At 44.5% G+C, this 25,855-nt stretch overlaps 1 protein-coding gene across 4 annotated transcripts in view; it reads left to right on the top strand.

Moving 5' to 3' along the window:
- LOC143291726 (GTPase IMAP family member 8-like) overlaps nt 1-25,855 on the top strand; it is a 27,081-nt gene extending 1,226 nt beyond the window's left edge. Inside the window, exons 2-11 of one of the 4 annotated variants that reach the window (XR_013056577.1) lie at nt 8,019-8,180; nt 9,257-9,412; nt 11,189-11,332; nt 14,222-14,571; nt 15,389-15,794; nt 16,164-16,360; nt 19,740-20,130; nt 21,208-21,312; nt 22,863-23,003; nt 25,202-25,855. Coding sequence is in view for 3 of the 4 variants with exons in the window: in XM_076601776.1 (XP_076457891.1) it covers nt 8,030-8,180; nt 9,257-9,412; nt 11,189-11,332; nt 14,222-14,571; nt 15,389-15,794; nt 16,164-16,360; nt 19,740-20,130; nt 21,208-21,299; nt 22,863-22,973 (1,998 nt within the window). In the remaining variant the exon portion in view is untranslated. Of the gene's footprint in view, nt 1-8,018; nt 8,181-9,256; nt 9,413-11,188; nt 11,333-14,221; nt 14,572-15,388; nt 15,795-16,163; nt 16,361-19,739; nt 20,131-21,207; nt 21,313-22,862 lie in introns of all 4 variants that reach the window. The other 3 variants (XM_076601776.1, XM_076601777.1, XM_076601778.1) reach the window with 3 other exon arrangements.

Raw genomic sequence — 25,855 nt, 5'->3', positions numbered from 1 at the left:
TCCAAAAATTCATCTACACTGCCATGCCCTATTAGTTTGTGCTAATCATAGCCGCTCTTTGCGATTTTGGCTCCCCAAACATTTCAATGGTTAAAAACCAAAAAACCAAAACCAAAAACAAAAAACCCAAACAACAACAACAACAGCAACAAAAACATGACGGCTTCTGTCGACAATTGTTTATATTCTTGTTTATCATGTAACTCATGTCAGTTCGCGTCAATTTTAAGCCTCTCGATTACACGTCACAAGATTTCTCACATGTCTGCATTGCAAGACGCACGAACCTGAGTCTCATTGAAACAGGTCCCAGAATGTAGGAAACTGACACAGGGCATTGACCAGATTCCGATGTTTTGGATATTTAAGAGGAAGGTGACAGAATGGTTAAGACACTCGTCTGCCGACACAGACTCCGTGAAGGTCTGGGTTCGAATCCCGCTCTCGCCCTTTGACTGGAAAATCAAACCGAAAGTCTAGTCGTTCGGATGAAACTACAAGCCGAGGTCCCGTGTGCAGCACGCACTTCGCCCACTGAAAGAGAACCCATGGCAACGAGAGTGTTGTCCTCTGGCAAAATTCTGCAGAAGAAACCCACATAGATAGGTACACAAATGCATATGCATGAACCTAAGGCCTGACTAAGCACGTTGGGCTATGCTCCTGGTCAGGTATCTGCCTAGCAGATGTAGTGTAGCGTATATATGGGTTTGTCCGAACACAATGACACCTCCTTGAGAAACTGAAACGGAAACAGATGTATTGGCGGGTTCCGACCAACAGACATGATGTCAGTGTGTAGGTTTCCAGATGGTGGCTGCTGTGCTTGAGGTTCGATCAAAAAGCTGTCCGGCTTTGTACAGGGGGTATCGCTGCCGTGGTGGCTCGGACACGCAACAGAGAACAGTTGGAAACCTGTACCGAAAATGCCCACGTTGAACTCCTTGACTACTCATGTGAAATGAAATCGGCGTGGCAGGAATTAGAAATGTAAGAACTACTTGTGCAACGTGGTTTACCCTTCTTATTCTTCTTCGTTCGTGGGCTGCAACTCCCACGTTCACTTGTATGTACACGAGTGGGCATTTACGTGTATGACCGTTTTTACCCCGCCATGTAGGCAGCCATACTCCGATGTGCATGGGTATAAAAATTTAATGTTCTTTTTTCCAGAACCCACCGGAAACTGACATGGATTACAAGATCTTTAATGTGCATATTTGATCTTCTGCTTGCTTATACACACGAAGGGGGTTCAGGCACAAGCAGGTCTGCACATATGTTGTTGACTTGGGAGATCCGACAAATCTCCACCCTTTACCCACCAAGTGCCGTTACCGAGATTCGAACCCGGGACCCTCAGACCGAAAGTCAACTCTTTAAAGTTGATTACAATAGTAGGAATGAGAAGTCTAGTACACTGGGAAATGGTAAGCGACGTGAGCCCCAGTCTTATCTCCGACGTGTATGTATCCCCAGTGTTATCTCCGACGTGTATGTATCCCCAGTCTTATGTCCGACATGTATCTCCAGTCTTATGTCCGACTTGTATGTATCCCCAGACTTATGTCCAACGTGTATCATCAGTCTTTATCTCCGACGTGTATGTATCCCCAGTCTTATGTCTGACTTGTATGTATCCCCAGTCTTATGTCCGACGTGTATGTATCCCCAGTCTTATGTCTGACTTGTATGTATCCCCAGTCTTATGTCTGACTTGTATGTATCCCCAGTCTTATGTCCGACGTGTATGTATCCCCAGTCTTATGTCTGACTTGTATGTATCCCCAGTCTTATGTCTGACTTGTATGTATCCCCAGTGTTTATCTCCGACGTGTATGTATCCCCAGTCTTATGTCCGACGTGTATGTATCCCCAGTCTTATGTCTGACTTGTATGTATCCCCAGTCTTATGTCCGACTTGTATGTATCCCCAGTCTTATGTCCGACGTGTATGTATCCCCAGTCTTATGTCTGACTTGTATGTATCCCCAGTCTTATGTCCGACGTGTATGTATCCCCAGACTTATGTCCGACTTGTATGTATCCCCAGTCTTATCGCCGACGTCTATCCTCAGTCTTATGTTCGACGTGTATGTATCCCAAGACATATGTCCGACATGTATCCCCAGTGTTATCTCTGACGTGTATGTATCCCCAGTCTTATCTCCGACGTGTATCCCCAGTCTTATGTCCGACGTGTATCCCCAGACTAATGTCCGACTTGTATGTATCTCCAGACTTATGTCTGACTTGTATGTATCCCCAGTCTTATGTCCGACGTGTATGTATCCCCAGTCTTATCTCCGACATGTATCCCCAGTCTTATGTCCGACTTGTATGTATCCCCAGACTTATGTCCGACTTGTATATCCCCAGACTTATGTCCGACTTGTATCCCCAGTCTTATCGCCGACGTCTATCCTCAGTCTTATGTTCGACGTGTATGTATCCCCAGACATATGTCCGACATGTATCCCCAGTTTTATCTCCGACGTGTATGTATCCCCAGACATATGTCCGACATGTATCCCCAGTTTTATCTCCGACGTGTATGTATCCCCAGACATATGTCCGACATGTATCCCCAGTTTTATCTCCGACGTGTATCCCCAGTGTTATCTCCGACTTTTATCTATCCCCAGACTTATGTCCGACTTGTATGTATCCTCAGTCTTATCTCCGACGTGTATTCCCAGTCTTATCTCCGACCTGTATCCTCAGTCTTATGTATCCACAGTTTTATGTTCGACATGTATCCCCAGTCTTATCGCCGACGTGTATCCCAAGTCTTATCTCCGAAGTGTATGTATCCCCAATCTTATCTCCGACTTGCATTCCCGATCTTATCTCCGACGTGTATCCCTTAATCTTATGTCCGACGTGTGTCCACAGTCTTATGTCCGACGTGTGTCCACAATCTTATGTTCGACGTGTATCCCTATTCTTATGTCCGACGTGTATTCCCAGTCTTATGTCCGACGTGTGTCCCCAATCTTATGTCCGACGTGTATCCCCAATCTTATGTCCGACATGTATAGCTGATCTTATGTCCGACGTGTATCCCCAATCTTAATATCCGACGTGTATTCCCAATCTTATCTCCGACGTGTATTCCCAATCTTATGTCCGGCGTGTGTCCCCCAATCTTATGTCCGACGTGTGTCCACAATCTTATGCCCGACGTGTATCCCCAGTCTTATGTCCGACGTGTTTCCCCAATCTTATCTCCAACGTGTATCCCCAATCTTATCTCCAACGTGTGTCCCCAGTCTTATCTCCGACGTATCCTCAATCTTATGACCGACGTGTATCCTCAATCTCATCTTAGGCACCAGCCCGTCACTGCCGAGAATACTCGTCAGAAGTCAAGGGGTTAAGGCAACAGAGACTAGAGATCAGCTGACCATGACTCACACCGTTGCGTGTACAAACATCACATGTAGCACCATACGAATCGTGGTGGTGGTGTGTCCATCGAGATCGATGATGACCATCGTTGTCATCCAGCTGGGGGATGGGGGGAGGGTGGTGGTGGGGTGTGAGGGAGGATGCTCATGAATCTATCTGTGAATGCGCAGATGGCTGAATAGTCCAATCTGCGCACGAAATGTTCGCTGACAGTTGGGGCAGACAAAGACAGGCATATTGTCAGGGAGCTTGTTTGCCTGTGACTTTCTGGCCTGTCTCTTCTGAACAGCTGCTGCAGTCCTGTTGGCCTCGCGCAACTTGGCACCTTTGTGCACAGCAGCGCGCCATTTGTCACGGTCCACTGCAGATTCCTCCCACGAGTCAGGGTTGATATCAAACGCTTTAAGAGAGACTTTCAGAGTATCTCTGAAGCGCTTCTTCTGACCTCCGTGTGATCTCTTCCCTTGTTGCAGCTTGCCATAGAAGAGCCTTTTGGGCAGCCGATGGTCTGGCATGCGCGCCACGTGTCCAGCCCAGCGAAGCTGGGACTGCATCAGGATGGTGAAGATGCTGGGAAGGGTGGCTTTTGCGAGCACCTCTGTGTCTGGGGTCCTGTCTTGCCACTTGATGTTCAGTAGCTTCCTGAGGCATGTTGTGTGGAAGTGGTTCAGCTTCTTGGCATGTCGTTGGTACACTGTCCAAGTTTCGCAGGCGTACAGTAGTGTGGGGAGAACTACTGCTCTGTAGACCTTTAGCTTGGTCTCAAGACTAATGCCTCTTCTGTTCCAGACATTTGCACTGAGTCTGCCAAAAGTTGCGCTTGCTCTTGCAATCCTGACGTTCACTTCATCGTCGATGGTCGCATTTCGTGACAGTGTGCTGCCAAGGTATGTGAACCGCTCCACCGCACTGAGTCTCTGACCGTTGACTGTGATGTTGGGCTCAACGTAGGGTTTCCCTGGGGCTGGCTGATGGAGAACTTCAGTTTTCCTCGTGCTGATGGTAAGGCCAAAGTTCCTGCTGGCAGTGGCAAACTTGTCGACGCTGAGTTGCATGTCAGCTTCAGATCCAGCGTTGAGGGCACAATCATCAGCAAACAAAAAGTCTCTGATGATGTCTGTCATGACCTTCGTTTTTGCTTGAAGCCTTCTGAGGTTAAACAACTTGCCATCTGTTCGGTACTTTAGGCCGATTCCAACATCGCCATCTCTGAAGGCATCAGTAAGCATTGCAGAGAACATGAGGCTGAACAGCGTTGGAGCCAGGACGCAGCCTTGCTTGACACCATTTGTGACAGCAAAAGGAGCAGATGTTTCGCCATTGTCCTGAGGGCATCCGTACTTGGCCATGATCTTCCACAGTCCCTCTCTACTCACGGTGTCGAAGGCCTTAGTGAGGTCGACATAGGTGGAGAACAGATCAGCATTTTGCTCCTGACATTTCTCTTGCAGCTGCCTTGGAGCAAACACCATGTCGGTGGTTCCGCGCTCTTTCCGGAATCCACATTGGCTCTCAGGCAAATGACCTTGGTCAAGGTGTGCTGTGAGGCGGTTTAGTAGGATCCTGGCAAGTATCTTGCCTGTGATGGAGAGCAAGGAAATGCCCCGATGGTTATCACAGGCTTGGCGGTTCCCCTTTCGCTTGTACAAGTGAATGATAGATGCATCTTTGAAATCCTGGGGGATCGTCTCTTCTTTCCACATGAGTGAGTACAGCTGATGGAGCTTCTCAGTCAGCACAGTGCCTCCATCCTTGTAGACCTCTGCTGGTATGGAGTCTGAGCCAGGTGCTTTGCCACTGGATAGCAGACGGATTGCTTTCTGGGTCTCAAGAAGTGTTGGCGGATCGTCCAGTGCTTCGTTGATGGGGACTTGTGGGAGACGGTCTATGGCTTCATCATTTATGCAGGAAGGGCGATTTAAGACACTGTTGAAGTGCTCAGCCCAGCGTTCGAGAATTTTCTCCTCGGTGATCAAGGTGTTCCCATCTGCACTGAGGAGGGGGGATGATCCTGAGGATGTGGGGCCGTAGACTTCTTTTAAGGCATCATAGAACCTCTTCATATCATGCCTGTCAGCATATCCCTGGATCTCATCAGCTTTGTCACTCAGCCACTTATCCTGCATCTGGCGTAACTTTTGCTGAACAGTCCTGCGGATGGCATCGTACGCATCCTTTTTGGATGTGGACTTTGGGTTGCTCAGGTAGGCTTGATGCAGACGGCGTTTCTCATCCAGAAGCTGCTTGATTTCATCACAGTTTTCATCAAACCAGTCTTCGTGCTTTCTGGTCATGGGTCCCAGGATCTCTGAAGCTGTACTATAGATCAGTTCATGCAGGGTCCTCCAGTCAGACTCCACATTCTGGTTGTCCAGACAGGCAGATTCCAGACGATCTTCCAGCAGCTCCACAAAGGACTGTTTGATGGTGATGTTATTCAGCTTAGCGATGTTGAGTGGTTTTGGAGCCTTCTGGCCTTGGGGGCGTCTCTTGGGCTGGATTCGAATATTCAGCTTCGAGACTACAAGGCGATGGTCTGTCCAACACTCGGCGCCGCACATGGTCTTTGTTACACGTACTTCTTGCCTATCCCTTTTCCTGATGATGACGTAATCGATGAGATGCCAATGCTTTGAGCGAGGGTGCTTCCATGACGTCCTGTTACGGGTAGGGAGGCAGAAAACTGTTGGTTATCAGCAGTTCGTGCTGTGCACAAGTCTGAAGCAAAAGCAATCCATTTGGGTTGCAGTGGCCCACACCGTGCTTTCCAATCACTCCATCCCAGGAGATGTAGTCAGAGCCAACTCTAGCATTGAAGTCCCCAAGAATGATGAGCTTGTCTGCTTTAAGGATAGCAGCAATGACAGAGTGAAGGTCCTCGTAGAACTTCGCCTTCACTTCATCCGGGTTGGTCATGGTTGGGGCGTAGGCACTGACAATGGTGAGGTGCTTCTGGCCAGATGCCAGTGGGAGTTTCATGGTCGTAAGCCTAATACGAATCGTAGTGTGAAAAGGGAAGGTTGGAAGTCTCTCTCAAATGGAAAGGAGTGTAAACAAGGCACACAACTTCGGGGTCAGTGCTGCTTATGCTACCGATTCAGCTAGCACGTAGATAAACAGTTGCCACTCGTTACTATCTATTGAGCATTTGTTCTGCTGAACTTATCCAGCCAGCCTGGCACCCCCACCACCCCCTGCACCCTCCTCCCTCCCTTCCCACCTTTTTTTTATTATTTATCTTGTGTGTATCGCTTCTAACGTTTTGAAATGGTGGTATGACAATGGTGACGACAGTGATGGCACATTTATTTGTATATAAAAAAAAAACCAACCGAAAGAAGAACCCTTCGACATCAGTCATAATCACATGATAAACCATGTTTGGGAACACATCATCATCACTCTCTCTCTCTCTTTCTCTCTCTCTCTCTGTGTGTGTGTGTGTGTGAAGTATTTTTGGTCGTAATATCTTAATGGAGACATATAGCGTCTTACAAGACAATTTCAAGTTGAGGAAAAAAGGAGAAAAATAAAAACAACCCGAAAACACACACACACACACGCGCGCGCGCGCGCACACACACACACACAGAGTGATGTGAACAAGAGACGGGTTAGTAGGTTTTTTTCCCAGCGTATTGAAACTATTTGTTGGTCTCAGAGCGGTCGGAATTTTGGTTTTCACAAGCAGATCTTGTATTTCCTATCTGGAGCTTCATTTTAGTGTAGATCTCCATACATACATCATGACTGGTAAGGGAGGATAAGTTTATCAATTTTATATGTCTTTTATATAGAAAAGTGGGATCCTTTGCACTAATACTTTCACATGGAATGTATATTTATGTACATCTATTCCATATTGGGACCAGTTTCTGATGCAGTGACAATAGATCTGTCATACAGAGGTGCTTTTTTGTTAAAAAAAAGTTAAGATTAGAAAATGTTTCACATGCTATTGTTAATGTTTGTTAGTCGTAAATGTTAATCGTTCGTCGAATGAATTTTGTTCCTTGCACTATGTGATCTTGGAATTAAAATAAAACCCGTGAATAAAAGATAAGAACACACACACACACAAACACACACACACACACACACACACACACACACACACCATCATACACCATCACATGCACACACGCACGCACGCATGCACACTACATATTCACACACATGTAACTGAAATGGCCGACAAGTTTAATTTCAAGATAACTGCAGTTCTTGTTGTATGCTGAAAAGACACATCTTGATGATGGAAATGTAGGTGTAAATATCAGTCAAAGGTAAAAAAGATGTGCACAAAAATCAAAGTTAAATTTACATGATATGCATTCTTCTTCTTCTTCTTCTTTTTCCTTCATACATGCTTGTATTATTTGCATTGGATGTAGATTAGCAATAACAGTTTCAAAGAATAAACCATGGCCAAAATCTCAATCCTGGAATAAATTTAACAAACAAACAAACAAAAAACAAAACAAAAAAAAACAACACGTTTTGTGTTATGAATTTGGGGTTCTCTTTCCCTGAAACGCCCTCTCACAACCCTATTACCAAGACACCCCTGTCTCTTTCCCCTGTCTCGAAACGTCTGATCACTTCAGCTGTGACGAGCATGGAGACAGATCCATTATCGGTTAACACGCCAATGGCCCATGACGGTACCAGCGCTGACGCGCCAAAGGCCTATGACGTCAGCAACGCCAGTACGTCAGAAAACATGGACACTAACGCTGCTTCGGCCTCCGTCGAACCTAAGTGTCAAGGTAACTTGCGTTTCCTTCCTTTTTTTTTTTTTTCAAAAAGAGATTACTTGTTTATTATTCTTCAATATAGATAGTTTCTGTTGTTGTTGTTGTTGTTGTTGTTGTTGTTGTTGTTGTTGTTGTTGTTGTTGTTGTTGTTCTTCTTCTTCTTCTTCTTCTTCTTCTTCTTCTTCTTCTTCTTCTTCTTCTTCTTCTTCTCCTCCTCCTCCTCGCCCCTCCTCTTGTCCCCCCTATTTCTCCTCCTTCTCCCCCCTCCTTCCTCCTCCTCTTCCTCTTCCCTCCTCCAACCCATCCTGCTCTTCCTCCTCCTCCTTCAGCCACCTCCTTTGTCCTCCTTCTCTTCCTCCCTCCTCCTCCTCTTCCTCCTTCCTCTTCTCCTCCTTCCTCCTCCCCCTTCTTCTTGTTCTTTGCTTTCCTGTAAATGATTTCCCATTGTATTGAAGAAATCATTGATGATACAGCTCTATCTTTACTGTTGGATACAGACGGGGCATAATCACGTCTATAACATGTGTTTGGCTAATGAGTATGTCCACTGATTCCTGTAAAGCACACAAGGTGATATGGCCCAACAGAAATATAGTCAAACATACTGTAATGCGTCAAAAATCCAATTTTAAACAGAATTTTGTTCCTCGAGTAGGTGTGTGTGTGTGTGTGTGTGTGTGTGTGTGTGTGTACATGCGTGACAGAAACTGAATGACACCAGAAACGAAAAATTAACGCTTTAAAGGCAGGCTCTCAGTTGAGCCGCTCTATCTGAAGAGGCAGCCTGTTGTGGAAATCAGTCATTGTATTTGAAGCGCTTACAATTTGGTATTTGACCGAACATAGACGTTATATAAGTATCTATATCGATCACTCACTCACTTACTCACTCGTTCCCTCACTCACTCACTCAATCATTCTTTTATTCTTCTTCGTTCGTAGGCTGCAGCTCCCACGTTCACTCGTATACATGTACACGAGGGGGCTTTTTTGTGTATGACCGTTTTTACCCTGCCATGTATCAGTCATTCAAAAGCTGCAGTTATTCATATCGATCAGTCAGTCAGTCAATCACTCTGAATCTGCAGACGTCACAGAGATGAGACCACCTCACATGCCAGCCAGCTTCAGCAAAGACGGCGCAGATGTCTGCAGCACAGGTGTTGTCGGAAACACAGTTTCGAAGATGGATGCCTCGGAAGAAGCCATGGAAACTGAAGCAGCTTCCCTTCAAGTGGATTCAGGTGTGTGTGTGTGTGTGTGTGTGTGTGTGTGTGTGTGTTACCCTCCTCTTCTGACTGTTTATCGATACAAGAACATACCCAGCATGCACACCCCCGAAAGCGGAGTAAAGCTGCCTAAGGGGCAAAATGAAAACAACTGTCTTCGTGTTCTTCTTATATATATATATATATATATATATATATATATATATATATATATATATATATCCCCCGTGTCCTATGTATTCTTTTCGTTCTTTGTTTTCAATAATATCAGTAGTAGCAGCAGTAGTAGAAGCAGTACTACTTGTTGTAGTAGTAGCTGTAGTAGTAGTTGTTGTAATGGTTGTGCGATTTAGATTTTTGTCTTTTCTTTGTTTTTATTCTTGTTGGTGTTTTTTTTCCCCGTTTATTTCGTTTTTACTGGTAGTTGTAGTAGTAATATGAACGGTAGTAGTAGCAGCAACAGTAGTAGTAGTAGTAATAGTTGTTGTTGTTGCAATTATATCTTCCTCAATTGTCACAGGAAAACTGCCTTGTTGTTCTTAGTCGGATTTTTTGCCCCGTCTTTCTTTTTGCCATGTTTTTCTGTTGGTTTTTCCTTGATCTGCATTTCTGTTTGTAGTCGTGTTCTTTCTCGTGTTCCTGTTCTTTTTTTCTCGATGTTCTAGTTCTTGTTGCTGATGTTGTTCTTCTATTTCCGGACACAAGCATGTTTATTCGAGCGCGGAGCTGTGTATTTGCGTATGTTATAATAGAGAGGACAGACAGTTGTGCTGTATTAGTGCTTGTCACAGCTGATTTCTGTGCCGTGGAAATCCGGCTGCTTTCTCTGAAAAGAGCGCGTCGCTTCAGTTCATGGCCACACGAGGTTTTCATTCCACCAGTCGGTAAACTCTTTCTCTTTTTTAGCCTACTGTCGAAGTGGAATTTTCTCCAGAAATTTGCTGGAACAAGCCTTTTGTCGCGGCGTGCTATAGGCATGCTGCACGCGGGGTAGGACTATCGGTTTATTGTTTAATCCGAGGTCTAGGTCTAGAGGAGGGGTGAGGAAAGATCGAGGGTTAAACACTGGTTCGATCTGAGAAGTGGATATATGCAGTATTCCTGAGGTGAGCTGCTTCAGGATCTTGGCGAAGATCCTGCCAGTGTGACTGAGAAAGGAGATGCCTCTGTACATGCTGCAGGCTTTCTTGCTCCTCTTTTTCTCACATACAGGCACCACATCCGCTCGTCGTCCGGGACACGACTTTCCTTCGATGCCTCGTGGAATATGGTGGTGAGGCACTTGATGCCAGTCTCTCCGCATGCATGCGGCAGTGGCCTCTGTTGTGATTCCATCCACACCGTGGCCTCATTCTTTGGGCTGGACGTCACTGCTCTCGGGACTGCGTCCTCTAGGATGTTGGGTTCTGTGTGTTTCGGGCATCTGGGGTTGAACTGGGGACGTAGGGGTGTTGTTTTTTGCTGGTTGGGTTGAGTAGCTTTCTGAAGTAGTCCTCCCATCTGCTTGACTTTGTCATCCTCGTCGAAAGGGTTATCGTCTGTATTGTATTTTTTCTGCTTGCAATATTATTAAAATTTGTTTCCCTATCGAAGTGGATTTTTGCCAGGGTCAACCCTTTTGTTGCCGTTGGTTCTTTAACGTCCGCCATATGCTTGCTGCACACGTGACCTCAGCTCATCGTCTCATTCGAGCGACCAGCTGCCCAGACCACCACTCAAGGTCTAGTGGAGGGGGAGGAAATACTGGCGACTGCAGTCTTTACAGATTTTGAACTGTTTTTTGTGCAACAGGCAACACGAGCTCGGTGGATTCCTTAACCTTTGTCAAGGTGGATCACCCCGACTTCATTGCCCCTACCACTGATGAAGATCCAATATTCCCTCAGCCGGCTGTAGCGCCCCCTGTTGTGCCGACCCGCACAGCCACAGCACAGTGTGAGTTGCATGCTTTCGGATCGCTTTCGTGTGGATAAATTTGCGTTTAACAACATAATGGTTAAAGCCCTTCAGGTCGGTTTGTGCAAAGCGCAATTTACGTGTAACGATTTGATGGTAAACGCCTTAACAGTTTGTTCAAAGCGGAATTTAGTCTAACGACGTGATGGCAAATGCCCTTACAGTTTGTTCAAAGTGGGATTTAAGTCTAACGATTTGATGGTAAATACCCTTACAGTTTGTTCAAAGCGGGATTTAAGTCTAACGATTTGATGGTGAATGCCCTTACAGTTTGTTCAAAGCGGGATTTAAGTCTAACGATTTGATGGTGAATGCCCTTACAGTTTGTTCAAAGCGGGATTTAAGTCTAACGATTTGATGGTGAATGCCCTTATAGTTTTGGTTTTTTGTTTTTTGTTGGTTTTTTTTTTTGCTGCCCCATCATCTGCGCGTTTCAGTGGCATTACTCCCACGCCTCTCATTTAGATTTCCCCATACCCGGCCACACCCAGGTTCGTCCGTCGCATTTCCAGCGTCGGCAGTCCACAGGGAACCATCGATGTTAGGTCGCCTGGAGGCCACACACCAGAGGAGACCCTGCACTGCTGCTGAGTCACTTCGGTGGTGTTCAGTGGTGCCTGTTCTGTTTTAACATACTTAGGACACCACCTACTAAGCCCCCTACTAACGACAATAATGGCTTAGTCGCGGAGCCAGACTGAGTGAGCGTCTCTCCCAGAGTGGAGACCGCCACCACGTCCCTCAAACAACAGCCCCCATGAATCTGCCGACACTGACGACATTGACAGGACTCGTCCCAAGCACGGAAGTGGAGGGGCATCGAAACTGAAGTCACCATGAGAGCAGGGCATGAAAGGCCACAGACTTTGAGACTATTTTGTTTATACTGATGACGATGAAGGAGGAGGAGGATGACGATGATGATGACGATGTTGTTATGGAGGTCCAATTTGGTTTGGGACTGCGTGACAAGGCTGTACTCTACGCTTCCTGTCATAATGATATCCCAGCGTTAACCAGGGCCGAGAGATACAGACACTTGCAGTGTTGGTCATGTAATTAGAGCAACACACCCAAAGACGCATCCTTGAAGTGGATGACACTTGACTGTGTGGTCCCAGTCTCCCCATTTAAGCCCACAGCACACTCAACTCTGGGTAGGAGCCGGCCACGGGCCGAAAAACCCACCTCCGCTGGGATTCGAACCCGCGTCCTCCCAGCCGTCAGTCCGCGACGCTAACCACTTCGCCACGGCGGAATTTAAGTCTGACTATTTGAGGATAAACGCCTTAACAGTTTGTTCAAAGCGGAATTCAAGTCTAACGATTTGATGGTACTCTATGCTTCCTGTCATAATGATATCCCAGCGTTAACCAGGCCCGAGAGATACAGACACTTGCACTGTTGGTCAGGTAATTAGAGCAACACACCGAAAGACGCATCCTTGAAGTGGATGACACTTGACTGTGTGGTCCCAGTCTCCCCATTTAAGCCCACAGCACACTCAACTCTGGGTAGGAGCCGGCCACGGGCCGAAAAACCCACCTCCACTGGGATTCGAACCCACGTCCTCCCAGCCGTCAGTCCGCGACGCTAACCACTTCGCCACGGCGGAATTTAAGCTTAACGATTTGATGGTAAATGCCCTTACAGTTTGTTCAAAGCGGGAATTAAGTCTAACGATTTGATGGTAAACGCCTTAACAGTTTGTTCAAGGCAGGATTTAAGTCTAACGACCTAATGGTGAATGGTCGTTACCTTTGAGATGGGTTTGTTCAATGCGGGATTTAAGCCTAACAGCCTGATGGTAACAGTCTTTCAGGTCAGTTTGTTCAAGGTTGGATTTAAGTCTAAATACCAAATGGTAAATGCCTCTAAGATGGGTTTGTTAAAGGCGGGCTTTTATGTCTAACGACCTAATGGTAAGTGCCTTTAAGATGGGTTTGTTTAAGGCGGGATTTAAACCTTACAGCCTGATGGTAAACGCCTTTCAGGTCAGTGTGTTCAAGGCGGGATTTAAGTCTGTTTTATGGTAAACGCCTTTACAGTTTGTTCAAGGCGGGATTTAAGTCTTACGACCTAATGGTAAATGGTCGTTACCTTTAAGATGGGTTTGTTCAAGGCGGTAATTAACTCGATTTGATGGTAAACGCCTTTGCAGTTTGTTCAAGGCGGGATTTAAGTCTTACGACCTAATGGTAAATGGTCGTTACCTTTAAGATGGGTTTGTTCAAGGCGGTAATTAACTCGATTTGATGGTAAACGCCTTTACAGTTTGTTCAAGGCGGGATTTAAGTCTTACGACCTAATGGTAAATGGTCGTTACCTTTAAGATGGGTTTGTTCAAGGCGGTAATTAACTCGATTTGATGGTAAACGCCTTTACAGTTTGTTCAAGGCGGGATTTAAGTCTTACGACCTAATGGTAAATGGTCGTTACCTTTAAGATGGGTTTGTTCAAGGCGGTAATTAACTCGATTGAGATTGAAAGTCCAACGCTTTAACCATTTGGCTATTGCGCCCGTCCACAGTCACTCTATTTCTGCTGTCTGAAAACAGCTTCACCACCACCACCACCACCACCACAGTCACTATATTTCACCACCACCACCACCACCACAGTCACTATATTTCTGCCCTATAAAAACAGCTTCACCACCAACACCACCACCACCACCACCACCACAGTCACTATATTTCTGCCCTCTAAAAACAGCTTCACCACCACCACCACGACAGTCACTATATTTCTGCCCTCTAAAAACAGCTGCACCACCACCACCACCACAGTCACTGTATTTCTGCTGTCTAAAAACAGCTCCACCTCCACCACCACCACAGTCACTTTACGTCTGCTCTCTAAAAACAGCTCCTCCACCACGACCACCACCACCGACACCGGCACCGCGAGGACAGTTTGCACACAAGACCCACCAGCATCCCCTGCAGGAAACAGAGGCCACCAGTCACCAGACCCGCCACACACAGGCGCCTGTAGCCGCGGGATCCCCCCCGGCGGGAGCAACGCATCCGGGATTCCAGACCAAGAAGAGCAAGAGAGAGTACAGCGTGCTCATCATCGGCAAAACGGGCAACGGTAAAAGCAGTCTGGCCAACACAATCACGGGAGCCAAGAACTTCCCGGTGGGTCGGGGTCTGTCCTCTACGACAACGGATGCCCAGAGCTTCACTGCTGAAGTGCAGGGAAGATATCTGAAGGTACTGTGCTGTACTGTAGAGCGTTAGATAGATAAATGAATGGATAGATAGATGGATCGGTCAGTCGGTCAGCTGGTCAGTCAGTCAGTCGACCATACGGATATAACGAAGATGTGCAACATGGATTCATGTAGCTGAGGCCACAAAAAGAAAAACAAATGAACGATTAAATGAATAAGTAAATAGATAAAAGAATCAACCAATGAATAAACAAATAAATGAATACAGTCTCAAATGCATAGAGTAAATGAATGCAAATGAAGAATAACAATAAGAGTTAATGAGTAAACAAATGACTAGACAAATACATTGGTAATTAGGTAAATGAATGTACAGTTACATCAATAGATAAATGGAAACAAAGAAACGTAGAACAGAATATACACATTCAGTGATTAAAATCTGACATTGCCTGGCTGTTTTCTCTGTGTATGTGTTGTGTTCTACACGACCATGTGTTATTTCTCTTCATTTCTCTTGAGAGATGAAGTTGACTTGGATTGACTTGACTTGATTTGACTCTGACGTTTAAATCAAGCATCTAAAACGCCCTTGACTTGCCGGGGAAATAGTAAAAAGAGATGTGAGATGTTCCAAGTCAGAAATCAATATATAGAACAAACAGCCAAAAATGGTCTGGAGATACACCGCTGCAGATCAAGCATGTGAATTTTCAGCCTTCAAAAGATAATTATGTCCCTTCTTTTGATGGTGTCATCAGTGACGTCTCTACGGACGTAAGTGCTACGTGCTGGGGCATTCAAGGGTTTTTAACACCACAAAGTGGACCCACTGACATGACGTGCTACCTCCACAGGTAATCGACACACCTGATTTCACCAACCTGATGGCTGACAAAAGAACAGCGCAGCAACACGTCGATCGCTGGAAAGTGCTGACCAACTCCCTTCCTGACGTCATCATTCTCACAGTCCGATGTGACGTCCGCTACACCAAGGAGGAGCACGACATCTACCAGGCGATCCAGGACCGATGGGGAGACAGGTCTGTCTTCCAGAAACGGCTCATGGTGGCCTTCACGTTCGGGGACCGACAGGACGAGGACCTGGAGGAAGAGCTGGAGATGGTGTGTGAGGAGTTGAAGAGTGTGCTGAAGGACGCCAAGAACCGCTTTGTTCAGGTCAACAACAGGGCCAGGGGGGAGGGGAAAATGGAGCAACTGGACAACATCTGTCGTCAGCTGAACAGAGTGATCAACCAAGGTGAGTTGAAGCTTTTTAAAAGAAGAAATATTTCTGCAGCTGTTATTGACCTGTGTACCCAAGCATTAAAGAGGTGTTAGCATCACTGCATTGCTGCTAAGGGGAATGGGGACAGAGAGAGATAAGAAGACCATATATTGATATTGCATGCACCCTATTTACATTTGAAAAATATACAACCAAACAGACCACAAAAGAAACAACAATCCATCCTCTTCCAACGTTTGCACCTTATTTCCATACAGTGGTTGTATATCTCTTCCTGCCCTTTCTTTGATGCTCTCTCTGCCTCCCTCTCTCTCTCTCTCTGTCTTTCTCTCTCTCTCTCTAGCGAGCCGATGCACACATAGTTCACCAATCTGTTCTCAGAGGGAGCAGAACCAGATGTGCCGGTCCAAGAGAACAAGGAATTTGCCGTGGTGATCATCGGCAAAACGGGCCATGGCAAAAGCAGCGTGGGGAACCTGCTCTGTGGGCAGCGCCAGTTTCCTGAGGGTTGGGGGCCTTCGTTCATCACCACTTGTGCATCCCATTACACCATCGAGGCGTCGGGCAAAACGTTCAAGGTAGTGTCATGGAAGATGCTGATGATGGTGATGATGATGGTAGTAGTAGTAGTAGTAGTAATTGTAGTAGTAGAAGTAGTTCTTGTAGCAATGTGGCCAGACTGGCCATGCCAAATACACTTGATACCCCTCCCAGTTACACTCTCGTTGGTGGATAGTATGCAGTCCCTTTATGCGTTGAATCCTATTGTCTGGGTGTCGATTCACCGAGTGTATTTTTGACGCACAGTTTCATCATGTTTTCATCCAAAGAACGTCCCACAGTCAGTCGGAAAAAAAAGTCAAATAGATATACACCTGTTTTTCAGCTTCTTTCCTTCACTCCGTTTTCTACATGTCGGCAGAAACCAGTCTCTGCTCCTTCAACCACCTCTGACTCCAAGCTGCCTTTGATTTGTGTTACAGCTGGTTAAAATAAATCAGCCTTTGATCAGTGTTACAACTGATTAAAATAAATCAGCCTTTGATCAGTGTTACAACTGATTAAAATAAATCAGCCTTTGATCAGTGTTACAACTGATTAAAATAAATCAGCCTTTGATCAGTGTTACAACTGATTAAAATAAATCAGCCTTTGATCAGTGTTACAACTGATTAAAATAAATCAGCCTTTGATCAGTGTTACAACTGATTAAAATAAATCAGCCTTTGATCAGTGTTACAACTGATTAAAATAAATCACCTCAAAGCACCGAACCGACCATAAACACCATTGTCGACTCTCAGGAAGCCGCCTTTATTATCTTATTTTGATTCCTTTTCGGCTTCTCCAGGAACCTGAAGATGTGGGGAAGTGGATCCCACACTTCAAACCTTTCAAACAACAGTCGCTGAACTGCGCGCTACATGCAGCCGATCTCTGGAAGTTCCGATAGGTTGACAGTGTGTAGCGGACTGGTCATCTTTTTTCCTTCTTGTTCGTCAGCTGGACACCCCAGAGTCTCTGTGATCAATGATGAATGAATGAATGATATGGATACTTGTATAGCGGTCAGAGACCAAGCTTTAAGTGCTTGACAAATTCGGGGTCATTTGCACAACAGACTACCTACCTGGGTAGAGCTAATTGACGGCTGCCATTGGGCGCTCATCATTCGATTCCTGTGCCATTCAGTCAGATTTCAGGCATGCAAACATGCTCACTCAGACAGATATGTAGCATTTTACGCGTATGACTGTTTTGTTTATTTACCCCGCCATGTAGGCAGCCATACTTCTTTTTTATGGGAGGTGCATGCTGGGTATGTTCTTGTTTCCATAGCCAATCGAACGATGACATGGATTACAGGATCTTTAACTTGGGTATTTGATCTTCTGCGTGTGTATACACACGAAGTAGGTTCAGGCACTAGCAGGTCTGCACATAATTATGTTGTCTTCAGAGATTGGAAAAATCTCCACCCTTTACCCACCAGGCGCCGTTACCGAGATTCGAACTCGTGACCCTCAAATTAAAAGTCCAGTGATGAAGGCAGCTGTACGCTGCAGGTCCTCTTACAACCGTAGAGCTTCTGGGTCACTGGAGTTGGGTCGGGCCAGTACCTCTTCCTGAGCACCTCATGGAGGGGGCAGGACTGCAGCAGATGTTCTGTTGTCTGGCTGCCAGTCCTACAGGGGCACCGTGCTGGGTGACCAGTGCAGGATTCAGTGTGTAAGTGGTGGTTTAGGTGGTTGTGGCCTGTTCTCAGTCTGAACACTGACACCTGTTCCCGCCTTGTCAGAGGCTGGTATGGGCCTGTTCTTTTGCGCTGTTGCATCCACTTCTTCTGTTTCTTGGCCTCGATGATGGTCTTTACCTCAGGCGGATTGATCAGAAAAGAAAGAACATGGGCGAAAACGCAAATAAAGCAGGTACATGCCACTGGTGTTGTTTCCAAAAAATATTTCATTTCCTTCGATTGATTGTGGAACATTTACTGGATCATAACATGATTAAAGTTTGAGTTGAAATCACCCTGGGATTTAACCTGTATTTGTACTTTTATCAGTGGATTAATATTACGCACGGCCATATTGGTGGCTGTTGTGTCCAGTCTTTAGCTAGTGTGTGTACTTTTTTTTATCATTGATTTAGTATTACACACGAGATGACTGTGGATGCTGTGCTGTCTTTAGCTACTATTTGTACTTTCATCATTGGTTGAACATTGCTCGTGTCACCAGCGACCAGGGTTGGGACTGGTTTTGTGTTCTTGGGAAAAAGCATTTTACTCCGATTTCCCTCACTCCATTGGTGCCTGACTTTGGTCGTGGAAGTTAAAAATGGCGGAAGGAGAGGACTGGGCCCCGCCTTTCTATATTGAGCTGAATATACAACATTGAATATGAATCCACTACCCTGATGGCTGTACAAGAGTATGGTAGCATTAACCTTTAGTAGGCTTGTTGTCGGGTGTGTGTCTGAGCTACAGGATTTGAATCAACTGGGTTCAGTCTTGGCAAAATCTGGCTTGATTGATTGTGCATTATTCGCCATGAACATGTTACCGATGGTTGCACAAGTGTTTCTCATAAAATACCTTTTCTGTAGACGATTTTTGGAATGTCATTTCTAACAAGGTTATTAATGTCGAACTGTCAAAGACATTCATCCATAGCCCTATTTCTACACACCTTTAATGTACTTTATGTTCATGGTTTTAGTGATTGTTTTCATTATTGAATTGCTACTTTTAAATTTAGCTAATTTTATGTTGTTACACATTTAGTCGTTTTCTGCCTTTTCTGTTTCCTGACTTCACCCCCCCTCTCCCATTTTTGACTCACTTGTGTAAACAAAGTGAGTCTATGTTTTAACCCGGTGATCGGTTGTCTTTGCGTGTGTGTGTCTGTGTGTCTGTGGTAAACTTTAACATTGACATTTTTTCTGCAAATACTTTGTCAGTTGACACCAAATTTGGCATAAAAATAGGAAAAATTCAGTTCTTTCCAGTCGTCTTGTTTAAAACAATATTGCACCTCTGGGATGGGCACAAAATTTTTTTTTAAAAAAGAAGCCTAATTATATGCAAACTGCATTTACTGTTATATATATATTTTTTGTATTCTCTAAACTTGGCACTTTGACCTCTTATTCTGACACAACAACAAGAGGAGTCATTATTATCATTTTTTGTTCAAACAGGAACTTCTTTTGCTAAGCATGGAATTTTTATTTATTTTGCAAACGTTTTGGTGCAGATAGTGAAAAAGGGAAATTACTCTGTAATTAATGCTAGGGGACTTAATTTATCACAAGTGAGTCTTGAAGGCCATGCCTCTCTTGTTGTTGTTGTTGTCATAGTCTTATATCTCTAATAGTGGAAAGACGCTAAACTAAAGAACGAAGTGGTTGCGCAATGCCCTCATTCCATCCCCGCATGTTGATTTCATTCCTCAGGTGATCGACACGCAGGACATCCGAGATCTTATGGACGCCAAGAAACAACATGAAATCAGAAAATGGAAGGAGCTGGCATCTGCAATGCCTGTCTTCATACTCTTAGCCGTCCGCTGTGACGTCAGATACACGTCAGACGAGGGCAAAGCCTACGAGGACATCAAACGGCTCTGGGGCCACGACTCTCCGTTCAACGACAATCGGGTGATCATCGCCTTCACGTTCAAGGATGCGGTTGATGTACATTTCCATAGTTTGATCAGGAAATGTGAGTGGCTGGCCACCCCTCTGAGAGATGCAGACAACAGATACGTTTTGGTCAACAGCAAAGAGCCGGACCAGGACACGAGGCATGCTGTGGACTTCCTTTTGAAAATGATCATAGAGAAAGGTAAGAGAGTTTCGGTAACTTGGATATTAGTCCACAGAACAGGGCGTTTGCAAACACACAGAGACACACGCAGACACAGACATAAGCACACATATACATACACACACAGACACACACGCAAATACATACATCCATACACGCGCGCGCGCGCGCACGTGTACGCGCACTAATAAACACATGCAAGGCTGTACGCAAGGTTGTTTGCGCGTTGTGTGATTGGTGTGTACATATATATATATCTTGGTGGCTCAGTGTTGATAGCTTCTTGTTGGCAGCTGCAGAGTGTTTGTGACACGGGAGTTTGTGCGTTTAGCTGTGGTTGGAGAATCAGGAATGGTTCTGTTGACGAAGGAGTGAAGTACTACATACTTTCGAAGCGGTAGTCCCTTTCAAATCTCTCGCCACAAGGCCTCTGGCTGCATTCAGTAGCATGATTCCTCGGCAGTGCTTGAGGATTTACAGGATCAAACCTTTCTTGTTGTCTTGTTGTTGGTGGTGCTGGTGGTTATTGCTGTTTGGATATATGAAGGAGAGAGTAAAGGGACACATATAGAGAGCGAGACAGCCAACGAAGGTCATAGCTTTGTCTGAAATGAACATGCTGGTTCGGAAAAAAGGGAAAAGGAAACAACGTGACAGTCACAGAGAGAGAGATCGAGAGGGACAAAGAGATGGACAGAGAGAGGCAGCAGAATGGGGTGGTGATGAGGGTTGGTTTGGTATATTGGTTCTAATCTCAAGACGCACATGATATTTATTCCATGACCAACGCGCAGGTCAAGCCAAGCCTTGGAAACGTTAAGAATGCTCTGACAAATGTGTGTGTGGTTCATTATGGCACTGGCGCATCATCGACAGACACAGACGTACGCATATGTACGCGCGCGCTCGCAAACACACACACACACACACACACAAGGCATACCACCCAGAAAAAGGATGTCGCAGAAATAACCAGATGCACATTTAAAATACAGCATTGCACATTTGAAGGACGTTTCCTGTAATGACAACGACTTGGTGTGGAAGTGACAAGATATGACTGGCATGGCCTGACCAGTAGTTGTTTATCACCAGGAATGTCGCACAAGCGGACCGACCAACCAGAGGCCCATGAAGGAGGTTTGCTGACACGTATCCAGGAAACCGCGAAGCCCATAATCTCCAAGGTAGGAGACACAGGTACGATGAGATCATCAGTCAGCCATTCCCAGGTCAAGATACGGCTCCTTGGGAACTGCATGACTTGTGCTGTTGTCTGTTTCTCTTTCTCTCTCTCTCTCTCCCCTCTCTCTCTCTCTCTCTCTCTCTCTCTCTCTATCAGCAGCAACAGCAGAAGTAGCAGTAGTGATAGTAGTGGTGGTGGTAATAGCAGAAACAGAACAATAACCAATAACAGTGGTACTGGTAAACAAAATTCTCACAAAAGCAACAGCAACAGTAGTTTTAATAGTAGCAGCCGCAGCAGCAGTAGCAGTCGTAACAGAAGTAACAGCGGTGGTGGTGGTGGTATTGATAGTGGTAGAAATCGTCCCAAAAGCAGCAGCAACGTGTAGTAGTAGTAGTAGCAATAGCAATATTAGCAGTAGTCGAAACAGTAATTGCTGGAACTGGGTAGATGTTGGTTGCAGGATGAAAGCTGGTACTTCATTGTGGTCATTGTCCTTGTTCTAGCTCCTATTTCTGTCATCCCTCCCGATCACCTTGATAGTTAGACTGTGCAGAAGGTCCGAAACATGACATTTCAGGGTTGCAATAATGTGCCTGTACAGAAAAGGAATCTCAACGTGACATTTCATGGTGACCACAGCATGCCCGTGCAAAGGGTCACAGACAGACAGATATTTCATGGTTACCGTACCGTGACTGTATAAAAGAAAGTCCTTAACATGACTTTTCATGATCGATCACCCTGAAAGTGTCTCTTTACAGAAGTTCTTCAAAAATTATTTCATGGTTACCATAGTGTAGCTGTACAGAATGTCCTAATCATGACATTTCATGGTTACCATAGTGTAGCTGTACAGAATGTCCTAATCATGACATTTCATGGTTACCATAGTGTAGCTGTACAGAACAAGGTACTAAACATGACATTTCATGGTTACCATAGTGCGATTGTACAGAAGGTCCTAAACATGACATATCATGGTTACCATAGTGTAGCTGTACAGAGGGTACAAGGTACTAAACATGTCATTTCGTGGTTACCATTGTGTAGCTGTACAGAACAAGGTCCTAAACGTGATATTTCATGGTTACCATAGTGAAGCTGTACAGAAGAACGTCCTAAACATGACACTTCATGGTTACCATAGTGTAGCTGTACAGAGGGTCCTAAACATGACATTTCATGGTTACCATTGTGTAGCTGTACAGAAGAAGGTCACAAACATGACATACCATGGTTACCATTGTGTAGCTGTACAGAAGAAGGTCCTAAACATGACATTTCATGGTTACCATTGTGTAGCTGTACAGAATGTCCTAAGCATGACACTTCATGGTTACCGTAGTGTAGCTGTACAGAATAAGGGACTAAACATGACATTTCATGGTTACCATAGTGTGGCTGTACAGAAGGTCCTAAACATGACATATCATGGTTACCATAGTGTGGTCAATGGTTACCATAGTGTAGCTGTACAGAAGAAAGTTCTGAACATGACATTTCATGGTTACCATAGTGTAGCTGTACAGAATGCCCTAAACATGTCATTTCATGGTTACAGTTTCCAGACACATCCCATTCAGAAGAAACAACTCACGGCATGGAGATGACAACAGTCGTGGCACGGTCGTTTGAAGAGGAAACAGAACAGCCCTGGTGTTCCATCATCTGAGAGCGTGACGTCCACTCTCAGCAAAGCAAGGTTCCAAGTGCTATTCAAAACAGAGAGAATTAACTAGAAATTAGGAGCGGCTGGTTCTAAAGAATAGGCCATTTTGCAACTACAACATGTTTTAACGAAGCTGCAAATAATAAGGGCAGGAGAAAATAAAGTTCGTCAAAAATCTAGACTTGCTGATTCATGCTGCAAAGTATATAATGATCCAACTGCAAATAACACGTGAACAAGTCATACCATCACACGCACCTGAAACAATGCTTCCTGAAATAAGCTTAGAAACGACAACAACAAAAACATGTGAACACGTTGTAACTAATGCAGAGAATGGACAATATGTGTACAAAGTACAAGTGTGAGCGCTGTAAAAAAGAAACAACATCCACCAAGCAATTCCTGGTGATCATTTTCTAAGACCTGTATCACGGTAAAGGTTATGCCCACGTGTCAATACGATATCAATATTGATGAAATCATGAGGAATTGGTGTGATATTGGATTTTGTCAAAGAGGACATGATGAAGTTTGATGAAGTCTTAAATTATCATCAGTCATACTAAAGTTGTCTTTGGAGGTGATAGTTTTATCGTGCACACACACACACACACACACACACACACACACATGATGATGATGCGACTTAAATGCAATTATATTTATGTGGAAAGTTTGTACTGTAGAAACGTACAACATACTGTCATTAATTAACTGAGAAAAAAAATATATACCTGTGTGGTGTTATGGCTTACCCTTGGTCCATGCCTTCGTCAGAAGCTATCTGGAAGCAACATCAGAGAATTCAGATTATTTGAGCTGATGCGTATATTCTTTTCATAGCTTACACTTTTGGCTTTGTTTGTTTGTACTTCATACTATGCTAGTACCCTGTTCAGCTCTAATGTACCTGGTATTGTTGTACAAGATAGCCTCCCCCCCCTTCCTCGTCTTCAGTTTTCGAGTTCTGCATGTGTGTGAATGACTGGTGTGAAAGTGCTTAGATTTGTCTCTGCACAAGATTCAGCGCTATATAAACACTATCATTATTATTATTGTTACAATGAGTGGGCTGTATGTTGGTGTAGGAAGTATTCATATTCCTTATCTCTTGTCTGACTGAAAGTCAAATGCAGCCACTTTTCTTGGAGTCTGTAGCTTGGATGTGAACTGGACGGGTCGGTTTTACTCCTTTTGTGTAAAATGAATGTATGGGATGCTGTATGTTTTATTGGTTAATTTTTCGATTCCTGGTTTTTCTTTCTTGGTCTGTGTTTTGTGGTGTACTTACGAGTAAACGCGGGAGTTGCAGCCTACGAACGAAGAAGAAGAAGAAGACCAATGAAAAAACGGGGTTCTGTCGATTTTTCAGGAGCAGTGTTGAATCGGAAAAAAGGGGATCAGTGTTAGTTTCTGGAAAACTTTCACGCTGGTGAAAATGTCATTCTTCAGGGCACACAACAGAAGAGCACTATGCAAGAATGCTGTCGGACGTAGCCGTGTTGGTTTTTTTTTAATACATATTATTATTATTATTGTTATTATATTAATCGTTCGCTCCGCCTTTTATCCCTAACATTGACAAAAAGTGTTTTTGATGTGAAATATAGTTAGAAGATCAAATCCATATCTAATCATATGAAAGCTATGTGAGGCACCTGTCATTTCTGTTAACTCATTCTATTCCAGTTTCAGTTTCAGTTTCAGTAGCTCAAGGAGGCGTCACTGCGTTCGGACAAATCCATATACGCTACACATTCTACTCCAAGTACGAGTTAACTCATACCACGATCACTCCCCCTGTGGACCAGGTACGTGTATTCTCGTACCAACACACTGTTCTAATTTCGTTTAGTCTTGCTTGGTACAGTTGGCGTTCTAAACTGAACCGTTCACGGATTCGGGAAGCATGAAAACGAAGCTTTGTTCAGCTGATTCAATCAACAAATCTTTCATCGATTTTCGCCGTTTTTGTGAACCACCCTGTTTTTTCTGCAGTGGTCTCATGCAGTGCTGGTCCAGGGGTGTGTTGTAGCAGGCATGCAGAGTGGAATGGGTTTTAACATGAATTGTACATTGATTGGTGTCTGCGTCGATGTTGATTGTTGGCAGGGATTCCCATCACATGCACCTCTTGCAATTTTTAATTGGTGTTGGGGTTTTGCTTTACAGTGTAGGGTTTTGCTTTACAATATTTCTCATTATTACTTGTACATATATTGTTGCAGTGATACGAAAGCGAGTGGAGTAGCTGCCATCCCTCCCCGTCACATTTTGAATTCACTGACTGTACACGAAGTGAACGTTTCCTTTTCGCCGATTTGTTTCAGGTACAGTCTGATCCTGTCAAGTCGGATTATTTCTTTTGTGCACAGTATGATTATGAGCAGTCGTACTGATACATATATATAAAATTTGATTGTTGTCATGAAATCTTTGGACCAGAGACACATAGGCCGCACGTTGTTATATGAGCTGAAAATAATGTTTTCCCTTGATGTTTGTGTGGACATATTTCGTTACGATTTGCTTGTGTTATATGAACTGAAAATAATGCTTTTCCTTAATGTTCGTGTGGACACATTTTGTTTTGATTTGCTGTACATACAGCTGTTCCGAAACAGAAGGAAAATATAACTGTGAGAAGCAGAAACGAAATCAGTTAAATGTACCGAGGCTGCTCACAATAAAAATACTTTTAACGGGAAGACAAGCACATCATGCTATTTTGCCACGCTGATTTTGGCGAAAGTTCATTCATGTATTAAAACTTTGTTTTATTTGTTTTCACACACACACACACACACACACACACACACACACACACACACTATATATATATATATATATATATATATATATATATATATATATATTATAAA

This window comes from Babylonia areolata, chromosome 17 (assembly GCF_041734735.1).
Source record: "Babylonia areolata isolate BAREFJ2019XMU chromosome 17, ASM4173473v1, whole genome shotgun sequence".
Taxonomy (NCBI): Eukaryota; Metazoa; Mollusca; class Gastropoda; order Neogastropoda; family Buccinidae; genus Babylonia; species Babylonia areolata.
This window is presented reverse-complemented; position numbering and strand designations above follow the sequence as displayed.